The 15728-nt window shown below is 36.6% G+C and overlaps 1 protein-coding gene across 3 annotated transcripts in view; it reads right to left on the bottom strand.

Annotated features, from left to right (window-relative positions):
- GOLGB1 (golgin B1) overlaps positions 1-15728 on the bottom strand; it is a 90153-nt gene that overhangs the window by 34595 nt on the left and 39830 nt on the right. For all 3 annotated transcript variants that reach the window (XM_055316012.1, XM_055316013.1, XM_055316014.1), the window contains 3 exons: positions 11720-11834; positions 8423-8496; positions 400-5612 (listed from right to left, as the gene is read on the bottom strand). In XM_055316012.1, the coding sequence (XP_055171987.1) occupies positions 400-5612; positions 8423-8496; positions 11720-11834 (5402 nt within the window). The remainder of the gene's footprint in view (positions 1-399; positions 5613-8422; positions 8497-11719; positions 11835-15728) is intronic.

Raw genomic sequence — 15728 nt, 5'->3', positions numbered from 1 at the left:
CGGGATCGAATCCCACGTCGGGCTCCCGGTGCATGGAGCCTGCTTCTCCCTCTGCCTGTGTCTCTGCCTCTCACTCTCTCTCTCTGTGTGACTATCATAAATAAATAAAAATTAAAAAAAAAAAAAAAAAAAAGAAAATGAAAAGAAAGAGAGAAAGCAAACAGATCTCTCAATGAAAAGATGGGAAGAGAAGCAGACATGGATTTTTCCCCTTTATACTAGCCAAAAGTCAGTGCCAAAAAAAAAAAAAAAATTCAGAGTCAGGAGTGAGAGAGAATATAGCTTCTAGGGAAATTTAAGACAAAATTAGTTCCTTTATATTAAAAGGAATAAAACATAGTTTAGAGACTTTCTTTGCCTTCAGTTACATTTAGAAGAGCAAAAAAGTTACCCATTTACCTGGAAATGTTGATCTTCAATTCTTCCATGTGGATAGACATCTGCCGAAGTTGATCCTTTAGAACACTGCAATTCTCCTCTTTGAGTCTAATTTCTTCTTCTTTGGTTTGAATAGCATCACTGAATTTCCTCTCCCATTTCTTGGCTTCATCTATCACCCTGTCTCGATCATCCTGGAGGGAAGACATGCTCTTCGTGAAAGCTGCAAGCTGGGCCACAGTACTATCCAAGTTTTCCTGAAGTTGCTTAACTTCCCTGTCTTTGTTGTTCAAAGTAATCTGAATCTCCCCCAACGTCTCTTCCAACTGGACTTTTTCTCTCCGCAAAGCATCCAGTTTCTCTTGCATGTTCTTCTTCTCTTTCAGGTGTTTCTCCTCTACCTGCTCCAGTCTTCGCTCCAGATCCTCATCCTTTTGTTTCATTTGGCTTTTTACTGATTCTTTGTTTGACTGAAGTTCCTTTTTCAATTTGAGATTGTCTGCTAGGACCCTTGCTGCTTCACTCTGAGTGTCATCTAGCAGTACTTTGAAGCGAGCCAATTCTGCTTCTGCCTTCTTGCGGTGTTCAGTGGCTTGAGCCAGATTTTCTTTGGTTATTTCCAAATCTTTTTGGGACTCAGTCTGAACAAATTCTAGGGCCTTAACAGTTCTCTCCAGAGCACTAATTTTCTCTTGGTACCTGATGCAGTCCTTCTGCAGTTGCTTTACTTCTTGTTGTTTTTCTTTTAAAAGCTCCTGAAGTTCTTTTGCATGACTTTTATTGCCAGGTCCCTTCTGAGCACCTTGTATTTTCTCCAAATATTCCTTTCGGATTTCTGATTCCACCTTAGTTTTCTCTTTGACTAGCTGCTGCTTTTCTTCTTCCAATTCACTCACACACTTTTTAAGGTTCTGCATTTCAGATTCTAGTAGCTCATTTTTAATTTGGGCATCTGTAACATCCTGATAGTAATTCCCAATGCTTCCATTAAGTTCTGCTAATTGATTCATAAGCCTCTCTTCCAAATCATCTTTCTCTTCTTCTGCTGTCTCCTTTAGCTTGGTAACTCTGGCAAGTTCTTCTTGTATTTGCTGATTTGATAGGTTTATTTTGGTTACTTCTTCCTGAAGCACTTTTAGTTCATTGTCCTTTGCTGATATTTGACTCAGTAAACCACTTCTCTCACTTTCTAAAGTCTGGCTAAATTCCCTTTCTTTCTGCTTCTCTTCCTCTAACTCATCAATTCTTTCTTTGAGCTGATCAATCTGCTGAAGGTAGTTATTAATTTCATCACGTGGGCTGACATTCTCACTTTCATCAAGCTTCTTGGCACTATTTTCTGATAGAACAGACTCTGAATCTTCAGACCTTGCGCTCATGTTCTGAGAGTCTTGCTCATTAGCTTCACCTGGGACAGACTGTGTTGCTCCTTCAATGGTTGCTCCTTCAATGCTCCTCCAATGGTCTCTTTGGTTATCATGTTTCTCAGTGGTTTCTAAGCTACCTTGTTTGATTACATTACTTTCTACCTGATGCTTTAAATCTTGAACCTCTTCACTTAGAGAGTTCTTCTCAGTCATTAAAGCCTCAAACTCTTGAGAAAGGGTTTTATACTCTGTTTTGACCCTTTCTAGTTCCTCTTTCAAGTTGGAATTGGAAGAAAGAAGTGCTTCCATACCATCATTAGATGTACCTCCTGCGGAGTGTACCTCTGCTCTAAGCCGGTCATTCTCCTCTTCCAGTTCTAGGATTTTCTGTTGTTTAGATTTAGCAAACTTTCTCATTTTTTCTTTCATTTCTTCCATTTCCTGTTCAGCTTCCTGCAATTGCTTTTCTGCCTCTTTCTTGTTTGCTTCTGTGCTTCTTAACTTGCCATACAGTTCTTGCTTCTCTTGTCTCACAGTTTCCATGACATGCTGAATCCTTTCTGCCTCATTACTGACATTCTCATAGGACTGCAGAAGAATTTCATATTCTTTTTGTAACTCTTGGTGTTTCTCTTGCCACTCAGTGCTTTCTGCAATCTTAGAACATTTCAAAGATTCAATTTCCTTCACTAAATTTTCCTTGTCTTCAGTAAGATCCTCCAGAGCTAATTTCAGACTTTCACAAGAGCCATTGAGACTTTGATTTTCCATTAAAGACCTGTCCACTTCTGTAATGAGTTTGTCTCTTTCTTCCTGAAGAAGAGCTAGCTTTCCTAAGAACATATCTTTTTCTTTATTTTGAGTAGAAACTTGACTTTCCACATCTGCCAGAGACTTAGTGAGATGTTCAATAGTATCTCTGGCCAAAGACAACTCTTCTTGGAGACCTTTGTTTTCTTTTAGTGCTTCTTTTCGGGATATAAGGGCAGCTTGTAATTTCCTCTGTATTTGTTGCTTTGCTTTACTTTCTTCTCCAGTCTCTTCTGGTTTTTGCTTTATTTCACAAAGTTCTACTTGTAACTGCTTTATCTTCTCATCATGTTCTTTAGCTTGCATTTCCAGCTGTGTACGCAGAGCCTTGATTAAATCCTCTTGTTCCATTATCTCTGTCTGTACTTTCATAAGGGCCTCTTCTTTCTCATTAAGCTGTCCAGAAAGGTATCTAACTTCTTCTTCCTTTTTGCTTATGAGTTTTTGCAGTTCATCTAATTCAGGCTGTAATTCTCTTAAATGTTCTAATCCAGCAATTTCTAGCTGGCTGCTTTCCAATTTTTGTCTCAGGCTTTCTGCATGGGCTTCAGCTTCATGGGATACTGTCCTCAGACTTTGGATTTCCAAACCTTGTTTATTTATCTGCTCTTGTAACTGAAATACCTCTTCAGATTTTTTAGTAAGCTCACTTGTTGCAGAACTAACCTTCAATTCCAACTCCTCTTTCTCAGCCTCTATCTCTTTCAGCTGGGTCTTAATCTGGGCAACAGAAGTACTGCCTTGCAAAGAATCTGCATTACTAGGATGAGAAACCAAGTCAGATTCTGAAACAAGTTGAGCAGGTTGCTGCTCTGCGGTTTTGAATAAAGGTTCTTTTAAACTTTGAGTGGAAGAGCCTGGATCCTGCTGGTCAATGCCCAGGAGTTTTCTGTCTACAGACTCCTTTACTTGAATCTGGAGTTGTCTTAGCTGGTCTCCAATGTTCTCATTTTCCTTGCTCTGCTCATCAAACTGTTCTTGTAAGCGATTATACTCCTCTTTCTGTTGATGGAGCTCCTCCCTAAGATGTCTTTCTTTCTCCTGTGCCTTCTGTAGAATCGCCTTTCGAGAGGTTAACACTTCCTGTAGTTTCTTTTGAAGTTGCTCTCTTTCTTTTTCAAGGTCCAGTATCTTTTCTTCCAGTTCTGGTTTCCAGCGTTCTCCACTACCTGCACCAGGTGGGCTGATCGCCACTGTTTCTTTTACAGGCGCTGCTGAGTCTCCATCACCTACGTCCTTGTTACCTGTGGTTAACTTTTGGATAACTGCTTGGTTTTCAATGATTTCCGCTTGCAGCAAGTCTATTTGGTTTGTCTTTTCTTGCAAGTTCTGATTCATCTGTTTGATCACAGCCTGTAACTGTTCTTCAGTGGCTACCTTTTCTTCTAAATCCTTCCTTACATGTTCTAATTCCACCTCTTTCTCAGATATGGTCTGTTTTAAAGAAATTTCTATTTCTTGGCACTTAGCGGTCACACATTTTTCTGAGCCTTTTTTGCTTTCTTTATCTTCCTCCATTTCCTTCTTCTCACGCTCATTGAGCAGGATCTCTTTTGTAGATTCATCTTTCACTTTGGCCAATTCCTCTTCTAATCTACTGACTCTCTGTAGAAGTTCCTTTCTGTTAATAAGAGCTGCCTGGAGCTTTCTCTTTCTCTGTTCACTTTCTTTCTTTACAAGATCTAATTCATGCTGAAGTTCTTCTTTACTTAGGAGCCCTGCTGGGCTTAGCTCATCATAATTCTGTTTAAGGCCAGAAACAACTTCTTTATCTTCTTCTACCTGCTCTTTTTTTGCCTCTTCAGCTCTGGATAATAAGTTCAGCTGTTCTTTAAGAGTCTTAATTTCAATCCCAAGAGAAAACTTCTCTTCATTAAGCTGAACCATTTTCTCAGTCATACTAAAGCTGATTTCTGTCACTTGCTGATCCTTCTCCAGAATAGTTTGTTGGAGGGTTTCCACATCTCTGTTTTTCTCTAATAAGAGTTGATCCATTTTTGCTATTTCAAGTTCCTTTTGTGAAAGAGCTTGGGAAAGTTCTTCCATCTTATTTGAGATATCCTTCACACTTTCTGCTCCTTTCAGCACTTCAGTCTCCTTCTTCTGCAGCTGGCTTTGCAGGCTTTTTATCAGTGTACTCTGTTCAGAAAACTGAAGCTGTATATCATCCAGCTCATTCTGTAAAACTTCAATTTTCACATCTTTAGATTTTGCTTCTATGCTGAGACTATGGATCTGTTCAGTAAGCAAGTTGTGATGAGTCGTTTGACTTTCATAGTCAAATCTTCTCTGCCTTTCTGCTTCTGCAAGGTTCACTTCCAGTTGTTGTACCTGAGCCCTCAGTTCTGTCACCACACTAAGTTCCTTCACTTGAGAAAGAAGCTGGTCTCTTTCTTCAGACAAAGCAGTGAATGCACTGTTGGTGTTGTCAGCATTTTCCCTCAATTCTTCAATCAACTGGTTTAGGTTGCTGATTTCCTTAGCTTTCTCATCTAAACTTTCCTCGTAGATTTCTTCTGCTTTACGAAAGTTTATCTCAAGCTCTGAAATTTGCCTTTTTAGCCTTTCCAACTCATCCTGATGACACTGACAAATTCCTGGTACAGCAGCAGGGGGTTTGTCAACACCATCTTCCTTCATTGATTTTAATTCCATCCCGGTGTCATTTAAAGGTATTTCCTCAGAAGTTCTATTTTGATGTTTAGTACTCATCTGCTCTTCTTTTTCAACTGTTGGAAGACTGCTTTCTTCATGTGGCATTGAAGGAAAATGTTGCCCTGTATCTTCAGGCAATATTTTCGTGCTAACTGTAGGTATTCCTTCACTCTCTGTCTGCTTCATTTCTTTCTGGTCAGGGACCTCAGGGTCCCCCTCGGCCTTTTTCCCCTGGAGCTGCAACTTAAGAAATGCAATCTCTTTTTGAGCTTCTTTCATTTCCAACAGTAAAACTGACAGTTCTTTATGTTTCTGAGAAAATGTGTTGTCTAGGACATCCTGTCCACTTTCTTCAGCAGAAGAGCTGCTCATATCAAGCCTGGTAACATCAACAACGCTGGTCTATTTTTTTTTAAAAAAAAGAAAGGAAAAGCCTCAGTCAGATGTCTTATAAGAAAAACTTGGATTTCATGCATTTTTCAAAACCTGCAACTTTCTAGTTCAAACTTCCTACCATAAAACTGCTAAATACTTTTAAAATCAGTTTTTATTTCCCAAATTGGACTTCTGAGTGTACCCGTCAATCCTACTGAGGTCAAGCCACATTCATAACACCTATGGTAACCTAGAACTCCTTTTCTGGATATCCCTTACTTGATAAACTTTTTTTTTCTTTGGATTAAAATTCCTATGCGTTTCTCTTAAGAACTACTTAAAAAAAAAGAGAAGCAGGAAATGGAGTAAATTTTGTTTCATCTCATTCCAAAAAGGAAGTTATAACATTCTTTTCCTAAGCTGTCCACTGAGATGGAACTAGTAAATAAGATAGCCATTACCAGATAGGAGATTATCAAACAAGTAGGTTAAGATAAATTTACACCATCAAATAATCAAAAAAGCAGCTCTGCTGAGGCTTGGGTAAGAAATTACAGATTTGACAAAATAATTACCATTATTATTACAAAGATAACTGTGTTAGACTGCTCAATCCATATACATTATTTCAATGATGATGAATTTCATTAGAATTTTACTAAAAGAGTTTGGGGATAGTGTACACAATGAAATCTTCACCTTTGCCAACAGCATCATTTTTTTCCCAGAAAAAAATCCAATTTTATAGGAAGAAAAAAAAACAAAACCATAGGATTGTCAAATAATGTAGTGGCCAAGAGTACAAGCTCTATAGCTCAACTGCCTAAATTCACGTCTGAGTTCTGCCATTTACTAGCAAAAACTGGCATATAGCAAGTATTCAATGAGTATATGCTATTATGTTGGTAACATTCTCAGCCACTGAATAAGAAAAAAATATTCATCATTTTAAAATTAAAGAAAGGTGATCATTTTCATAAACATCATTTTTAATCATTCAAAATTCTTTGCTCTCTGCATTCATATTCAAATTTCTGGAGACTAAAACTAAACACAGTATTTAAGCACAAAGAAAAATTTCCTTTATAATTTCTTCACATCACATTCTTATTTTATCCATCTCTGTATACGTTAAAGACCTAATATAGTCAAGGTATCACTTCTGCCAGAAGACTTCTATGTAATTCCTTTTTTGTTCTAGTTCTCTCTCTCTCTCTCGCCTTAAGTATACTTATTTCCTCTTTTCTGTCATGCTACTTCATTCACTCTCCTCCTTCCCTTGGTCACATTCTCTGTTACTCCCTACAATACCTATAGAATTCAATCCACTTTTTGGTTCAAGTGAAAAATCAAAGTTACCCACGATAAGACAGAGAACCAGAGGTTTTTTTTTTTTGCCACTCTCATTACTTTTTCTAATACTAGTCTTGCCCTTTTGGCTGAGCTTACACATTCTATGAACTTTTTCTACTCATTTTCTCTTATCTCAAAGGATTATCTTAGGCACCTTTCCTTTTGCAATTTCTGTATATTTTTTTTTCCCTTTCATTTCATTATTCTCTGTTTATTTGTTCTCCTTTTTGGTATTGTTTTTCTTTTTCTTAAGAGATTACCATCTTTCTTATCTGTTCCTCTTTTTGATCTACGTTATCTTGTTTTCACTAGACACTAGTGCTGCTAAGCCCCACATTAAGTACCTGAGTGGTCAAACAAGATTCATTTTTATTCTGCCAGTATCAATATAATGCTACAACTTTCAAAATTTAGTTTCCTTTTGCCAATTTTGTGAACAGAGTCAGTAGCCCCATGAAAAGATACTGAATACAAACGTAGTGGTTAATTTAATTGTCAAGTTGGCTAAGGCACAGTACCCAGATACTTGGTCAAATATTATTCTAGATGCTTCTCTGAAGGTATTTTTTTTTAGCTGAGATTAACATTTAAATCAGTAGACTTTGAGTAGATTACCCTCCATAAAAATAGGTGGGCCTCATCCAATCAGCTATAAGCCTTAACCAAAAAAAAAAAAAGACTGACCACCTCCAAACAGAGGGAATTTTGCCAGCAAACTGTCTTCAGACTTGAAACTGTAACTCTTCCTTGGGTCTCTAGCCTGCTGGCCTACCTACCCTTTAGATTTTGGATTTGCCAGCTTCTACAATTGCATGAGCCAATTCCCTTAAAATCAATCTCTCTACATATATACATACTTCCTATTTTGTTTCTTTGAAGAATTCTAATATAGTAATTAAGCAGATACCTTTTTTAGTGATACTTCTGTTAAAAAACGTTATATTATTCCTCCAGTCCACTTATGACTCTATCACTGACTTCTTGATTGGAAGAATAAAGGTACTTAAACATAATACAGCTAACAATAATCTTAAATCAACAGAATATTAAAGAACCACACATTTCTTGTGGTAATTTTCAGGTTATAAAAAGCACCATTCTTCAAAAATAGAATATAAAATGAACCTACACCAATTTAATGGAGGGGAACTAGAGATTTTGTCTAATCTTACTGTGAAACTTTTCTGAGATGGGCAAAGAATTTTGAGATAAATAATGCACTTTGAGAAAGGGATTCTCAAATCCCAAATAAGTGGCTACTGTACTTGCATTCTGGTTCAAGACAAATTTAAAAAATCCAAATATTCAGAAATGAGGAAGACTAAATGGGAAATAATAACCATTATGACTTTCTTAAATAGATCTCACTTTCTAGGTAATGTAATGCTCAGTCAACATCAGAAAATTACAGAAATGTTTAGGTTTGAAGCTAATTCCTCTTGATCTAGTACACATTTTGGTTATTTTAAGAACATATCACTTACCTCACTGACTTCTCTATCTGCCTCTCCACTTCTATTCTGAGCCTCCAAGAGAGTAATCTGAGAAGATAGTTTTTCTGAAAGTCACAAAATAAATATCCTTAGATGATTTATGTAGTGTTTGAGAAAACAGAGGCATGATTGTGTATGAGGCTATCTGAGATGCATGAAATAATCAAGAAGAAAGAAATATAATTTTGGGAAGATAAAAGGATTATGTTATTAAAAAAAAGTGGCAAGAGAAGATGAGATATAAGATAGAATGGTAAAAAAAAAAAAAAAGAATGGTGCTAGGTAATAATAATCTGAGTGAAGTATATAAATAGTGGAGGGTTTTAAAGGAGAAGGACACCAGAAGTAGCAGCTATTTTTGTGGTATAATTTGGGACTTCTAGGGTGATAAGTCTTCTTTGGTTTATCAATAATGCTACTGTATTCATAATATACATCTTACATTAGGATTAGGAGCATCTGGGGGTCTGTCAGTTAAGTGGCCAACTCTTGATTTCCACTCAGGTCATGATCTCAGGGTCCTAGAATTGAGCCCTGCATTGGGCTCTGCATTCAGTGGAGAGTCTGCTTGAGATTCTCTCTCCCTCTCCCTTCACCCTTCTGCCTGCTCACATGCACACTCTATCTTTCCCAAAAATAAGTAAATCTTAAAAATATATATATGTGTGTGTGTGTGTGTGTGAGTGTATGTTTTACATTAATATAGCACATAAATGTCAATATTCTTTCATAAAGATGTCAAATTTTGCACTAGGGGCACCTGGGTGGCGCAGCTGGTTAAGCGTCTGCCTTGCATTCAGGTCATGATCCCGGGGTCCTGGGATCAAGCCCCACATCAGGCTCCTGACTCGGTGGGGAGCCTGTTTCTCCCTCTGCCTTTCCCCCTGCTTGTGTTCTCTTTCACTCACTTTTTCTGTCAAATAGATAAATAAAATCTTAAAAAAAAAAAAAAAGTTTAGCACTAGAACAGAGCTATCCATCTCCTCAGTGAAAATATAAGGAAACAGAGAATGACATGACCTACAGCTATTTCACAGAGAGCTGGGATCATAATCCAGTCTCCCAAGTTCTACCCCATGTTCTATTTTAATGCATACATATAAAAAGGGTAGTAGGTGGGTGGGTGGCCGGGCTAACTAGGGGATGGGCATTAAGGAGGGCACATGATGTGATGAGCACTGGATGTTATATGCAACTGATGAATTACTGAAAACTACATCTGAAACTAATGACATACTATATGTTGGCTAACTGAATTTAATAATTTAAAAAAAAGTATACCTTGGAGGACAAAAATACTGATTATTAATAGGCCCCCAAGAGGTTTATATTCTTTTGAGAAGCTAAGATAGATATATCAAAGGAAAATAAGCGCATATTTTTTACACTACATCTAGGTGTCTTAACATGACCTACATGGGCTCTCATGAGTTTACCCCACTTACTCTACAATCTCCTCTTCTGCACTGCCCCTTTTTGTTCACTCAACTCCCAAAATACTGGTCTTACTTCTGTCTGCAAACATATCAAATTTATTCAGATCTCATGATAATTTGCATTGCTCTTTTCTCTGCTTGGAATGCTCCTTGCTCAGCCTCTTTGCATGGCTGTCCCCTTTCTAGCATTCAGGTTTCAAGTTAACAGAGAGGGCTACTGTGATCACTCTAATGCCGCTTTCCTCTTCCCCCATGCATACTTGCACTTACCTATTTTATTTTTATCCTAATAGTTATATACTTATTTATGGCCTATCTTCCCCTCTAGTATATTCAGGGCAGCATCTGCAGCAACTAGATACCTGCCTGGCACAAAGAACAGGTACCACAGAAATCTGTTAAATGAATGAATGACAACTCAAGAAACAAATGAATTCAAAACGGTATATGATGTGTTCAAACACCTCACAAGATTATTTGGGGAAGAGGTACAGTGGCAGAAATGGAAGTACAAAAGGTGAGTTGAACAAAGTATGACACACAAAGCACAAGTAACCTGACACCAAATACAAAAACCAATACAGAAAATCTTAAGGCCAGTGATCCCTGCAGGAAAAAGCAAAGAGAATGGAACTTGTAACACCTCTAAACTATAATAAGCTACATGACAGTGATAAGCATTGTTTGCAAAACTGCAAAATAAGCATCATGGAAAGGTCTCAGAGAAGTGCTTTAAGTGGGTTGAATAATGAGCTGAATTTGCAGCATTATGTATTAACAATGGTGAGAATATCTTTGTCTAACAAAGATATATAATCCCCAGTGTTTTGAGCTAAGTAGAACTGAAGAGTGGTTAAGGTGGAAATACTGTCTTTACAAACTTTATTTGGTATTCATTCTCTTCGAAGATAAAGCTGTACAGTAGTGCAGTTTATCACGGATAAAATAGATCATTAATGCACTATTAACTACATGTTACTATAACCATTAAGGTTCTTGTGAAGTAAGTAGTAAGTAAAAGGAAGTTATGTCTTTTTTCTTTATTATTCACACATAGTCTACCAGAAAAAAATGCTGTTTTTGTAGTTCAATCCAACAAAATTTTATTTGGCAGCCACTATTTGCCAAGGACTGCACTAGTTCTTGGTAAAAGGTAAAGCAAAGGTGAAAAAGAAAAATGGTTCCTACCCTTGAAAGGCTTATACTTTATCTCTGAAGAGTTTATAAAATATAAACATAAACAGAGGATTTTAATACAATGTTAAAGGAAAGTCAAGAATGTTAGTGAGGCGCAAAAATTTAATCCAACTGACAAGGATCACAGGGTCAACTTCTGAAAAACATAATATCCTAGTTGAGGCCTAAAAGATGATTAAGAATTAGCCTGGCTCAGGGAAAGGGATAGGGCTCTAAGTAGTATATTAGTATTAGCAAAATCCAAAATGTTTTCTACTTTTGGACCTTTATTTATACTGATCTCTGTTATCTCATCTCCAAAATTTATTACCAGGAATGTCCTTTCTTTCTTCATTTTGCTATTGAAAAATTCACCCTCTTATTAGTTCCATTAGTTCCTATTCAAGCCATGCTCCTGAAAAGATCCCTTGACCACTCCAAGGTAAATATAATACAGATATCCTGCAGCATATCCCATAATATAAAATGTTATACTTACATAAACACTGACATGGTGCTTTGTTTATGGTGTATTAATGCTATCTTCAATAACTACCATCAGTGCTAAGATCTTTACTGTCATAGAATCCAAAAATCTATATATATGTATAGTGATAAAAGCAGAGGTACATGTGAGCTAAGAAGACAGAGAATTACAGTTGTCATTTATACATACCATTCTCAGCTTTCAGCTCTTCCAGCTCAATAGAACTAAGAAGCAAAGCTTTCTTTTCATTCTCTAGTTCTACCACTTTCTTCTGCAAAAAGGCAATATTCTCCTCATTGACGGCCTAAATTGTAGAGACAACAAATTAATGATTCTTAGTGAAAACTCTCACATTAATGCCCAGACAGGCCCTGCATTTTTGTCTTCTAAAAGTTCTCCAGCCATGAAAATACTTTTAAAATGGCATCTGCTTATCTGCATCTTTAAAGTAATGTTTTTTTACCAGAAGACAGAAAATCTTTCACACAAACTTCTAGTTCATTGGCTTTCAAATTTAAAAATGGACTCTGGATTACAAAGAATCTCAAGTCTGTTGCATAAGAAAAAAGATTTTCAGGTCCACAAACTTTGATTAATGCCACTGGATAATAAGGTCAGTCTCTTATAGGAGACTAAATATGAAGGGAGACTCCCAAAGAACAAGAACAAAAGTTAACATGTAACCTTAAGGAAAAGAAGAAGAGCCATAACTGTTTTTGTTTTTTCCAAGAATAATAAAAATTATCTTGTGCTTCATTAATGCATCCATATTGATTTGGTTTTCCTAGTAAGGAAATGGAAAACCATTTATCTAATTATGACACATCCTTAGTTGTATGTCGTTTCATATGTTGTTCTTCTCCAAGGGGATTATTCTATACAATTCTTCATAAAAGTGTAGAATTTTTGAGCCTTGAGGGTCTTTTCAGTTCACTCAGTCCTAAATTGTCATTTGATGTTTAAAGAAACGGCAAGACATGAGTTAAAGGATTCTATGATTTTTATCCTGAGGGAAGTTCCCATTTGCATTACACAGAGCAAGTAAAATATGGGTAGAAAAGCTGCAGAATGAGAGCCTGAAAAACTAGAAAGACTGGGACAACCGCAGCTGCCAGACTGTAAGAGGGGAAATCAAAGAAAGGAGAAAAAAATCACCATGAAGGAGCCCTAAATTCTAGGCATAAATTTAGCCCAATCACTGGCTAAACAATTAACTATGCATTTGCAAGGCTGACTCAAAACAGAAGAGCTAGGGCAAAAAATAACTGAGTTTTGAATGGCTGCCCACCATAGGCCAGAGCCGATGGTTTGAATACAAATTATTGTTCTTTTTTTTTTTTTAAGATTTTATTTATTTATTCATGATAGTCACAGAGAGAGAGAGAGAGAGAGAGAGAGAGGCAGAGACACAGGCAGAGGGAGAAGCAGGCTCCATGCAGGGAGCCCGACGTGGGATTCGATCCTGGGTCTCCAGAATCGTGCCCCGGGCCAAAGGCAGGCACCAAACCGCTGCGCCACCCAGGGATCCCTAAATTATTGTTCTTAAAAAAAAAAAAAGATTCTATTTATTTGACTGAAAGAGAATGAGACAGGAAGAGAGTACAAGTGGGGAGGAGAGGAGGAGCAGAAGGAGAAGCTGGATTCCAGCTGGACAGAGAGCTTGATGCAGGGCATGATCCCAGGACCCTGAGATCATGACCTGAGACAAAAGCAGATGCTTAATCGACCCAGGCACCAAATTACTGGCTTTTAAAAAGTAATAAAAACTCCTGAGAGTTCTAGAAATAACAAAAGAGAATATTATGAACAAAACTTTCACAATATTCAGGTTAGAATACAAAATCACTCACCACACAAACAGGGAATGTCACACCTATTCTCAAGAGAAAACATAATCAACAAAGATGAAGCACAAAATGGTACAGATTTTAGAACTAGAAAAAAAAAAAGAATTTTAAGGAAGCTATTACATGTATGCTCACAATGTAAAGGAAAATATGCTCATAATGAACGAAAAGATACGGAATTGTAGTAATACAAAGAAACTATAAAATAATGAACTACTCAGAAGTTCTAGGACTAAAAAGCAGAAGACCTGAAATGAAAAATTCAATGGGTAGGCTTAAGTAGAACCTATATGAAAGAAGAAAGTCTTGGTGAACTTGAAGACAGATCAACAGAAATTATCCAATCTGAAGTTTGAAAAAAAGAAAAAAAAAAAAGAAAAGTGAACAGAGCCCTCAGGAACTTGTGAGAAAAATAAAAGGTTCAATATATTTGTAATTGGAGTGCCATAGGAGAGCAAGGACATAATGGAGGAAAAAATTTATTTGAAGAAATAATGGCAAAAATTTTCCCAAATATAGATTAAAAAGTTCAACAGGGATGCCTGGGCAGCTCAATGGCTGAGCATCTGTCTTCAGCTCAGAGCATGATCCCAGGGTCCTGGATCAAGTCCCACATCAGACTCCCTGTGGGGAGCCTGCTTCTCCATCTGTGTCTGTGTGTCTCTCATAAATAAATAAAATCTTTAAAAAAGGGACACCTGGGTGGCTCAGCGGTTGAGTGTCTGCCTTTGGCTCAGGGCATGATCCCCAGGGTTCTGGGATCGGGTCCCGCACTGGGCTCCCTGTATGAAGCCTGCTTCTCCCTCTGCCTGTGTCTCTGCCTCTCTCTGTGTCTCTCGTGAATAAATAAATAAATATTTTTTAAAAATCTTAAAAAAAAAAAGTTCAACAAAAGCTAAGTGAGAAAATTACAGAAGAAAACCAAAACTAAGTATGTCACAGACAAAGATAAAATCTTAAAATCATCCAAGAAAAAAATGATACTTTACATAGAGGGGAATAATAATTTGAGTAATTTGACCAATTGTTGGAAGAAAATTATAGGCCAGAAAATAATAAAACACAATCTTTAAAGTCCTGAATTCCGTCGATCCAGAATTATATAACCAGTACAAAATACCTTTCAGGATTAAAAGCAAAATAAAAACATTTTTAGATAGGTGTCAGTGGGTTCTGGAAAAACTTCAAGTAATCTACTATATGTGTGAATGGAATCCCCAAAAGAGGCGAGAGAATCAGAAAAAAATAGTTTACTAATTAATGGCAGAAAATTTTCCAACCTGATGAAAACTATAAACACAAAGATTCAAAAGGCTCCAAGAACTCCAAGCACAAGAAACAAAAAACTACACCAAGGTACTATCTAATCTAAGTATTCAAAACCAGTCATAAGATCCTAAAAGCTGCCAGGGCGGGGCAGAGGAGATAAGGATGATAGTAGATTTCTTCTCAAAAAGTAAAATGCAAGAAAGAAAGACTAGAGTAACAGGCTTAAAGCATTGAAAGAAAAAAAACATCAATGTAGAATTCTGTAGTCAGCAAGAATATCTTTCAACAACAAGGGAGAAATAAAGATGTCTTCAGACAAATAAGAACTTTAAGAACTCATCACCAGCAGACCTGCACAATCGTGTGTATACACACACACACCAACATACATGCACAAGTTAAAGGAAGTCCTTCAGACAGAAAGAAAACAATACCAGATGGAAATATGAAACTATACCAGAGTTCAGCAACTTTTGAGGCCTTCTACCTGTTTTTGTAAGTAAAGCTGAACTGAAAATCAGTCACAATCATTTATCTTTGTTCTATATCAGCTCTTGCTCTATAATGGCAGAGTAACTACAAAAAAAAGATTATATGACCCACAACACCTAAAATATTTACTATTTGTCCCTTTTCAGAAAAACACTGCCAATCCCTGATCTACCCTAAAGAATAAAAAGTATCCAAAATGGTAACTGCAATGATAGTTAAATATTCTATTATTTGACTGTCTTTAAATAATAATTGAATAAATAACAACTTAATTAACAATTTGTTTATATATGTTATATTTTTGTATTTTTTATAAAATAGATATGAGTAAAAGAATAACATAAAAACCAGAAATGAAGAAATGCATGTATATAAGTTCTTATTCTATACATGCAGCAGCGTAATATTATGTGAAGGTAAACTGCAATAATGACAGAGACTATAACCCATAATGTGGCCACTAGAATAACAAAACAAAGAATTATAGCTAATAATCTGCAAGGAGAGAAAAATAAAATCATAAAAAATACTTAGTAAAAAAAAAGATAAGAAAACAGTTGGTACAATAGAAAATAACAAGGTCAGAGACT

The sequence above is a fragment of the Nyctereutes procyonoides genome, unplaced genomic scaffold, assembly GCF_905146905.1.
Source record: "Nyctereutes procyonoides isolate TBG_1078 unplaced genomic scaffold, NYPRO_anot_genome, whole genome shotgun sequence".
NCBI classification, from domain to species: Eukaryota; Metazoa; Chordata; class Mammalia; order Carnivora; family Canidae; genus Nyctereutes; species Nyctereutes procyonoides.
The sequence above is the reverse complement of the archived record's forward strand: the minus strand, read 5'-3'. Positions and strand labels throughout refer to the sequence as shown.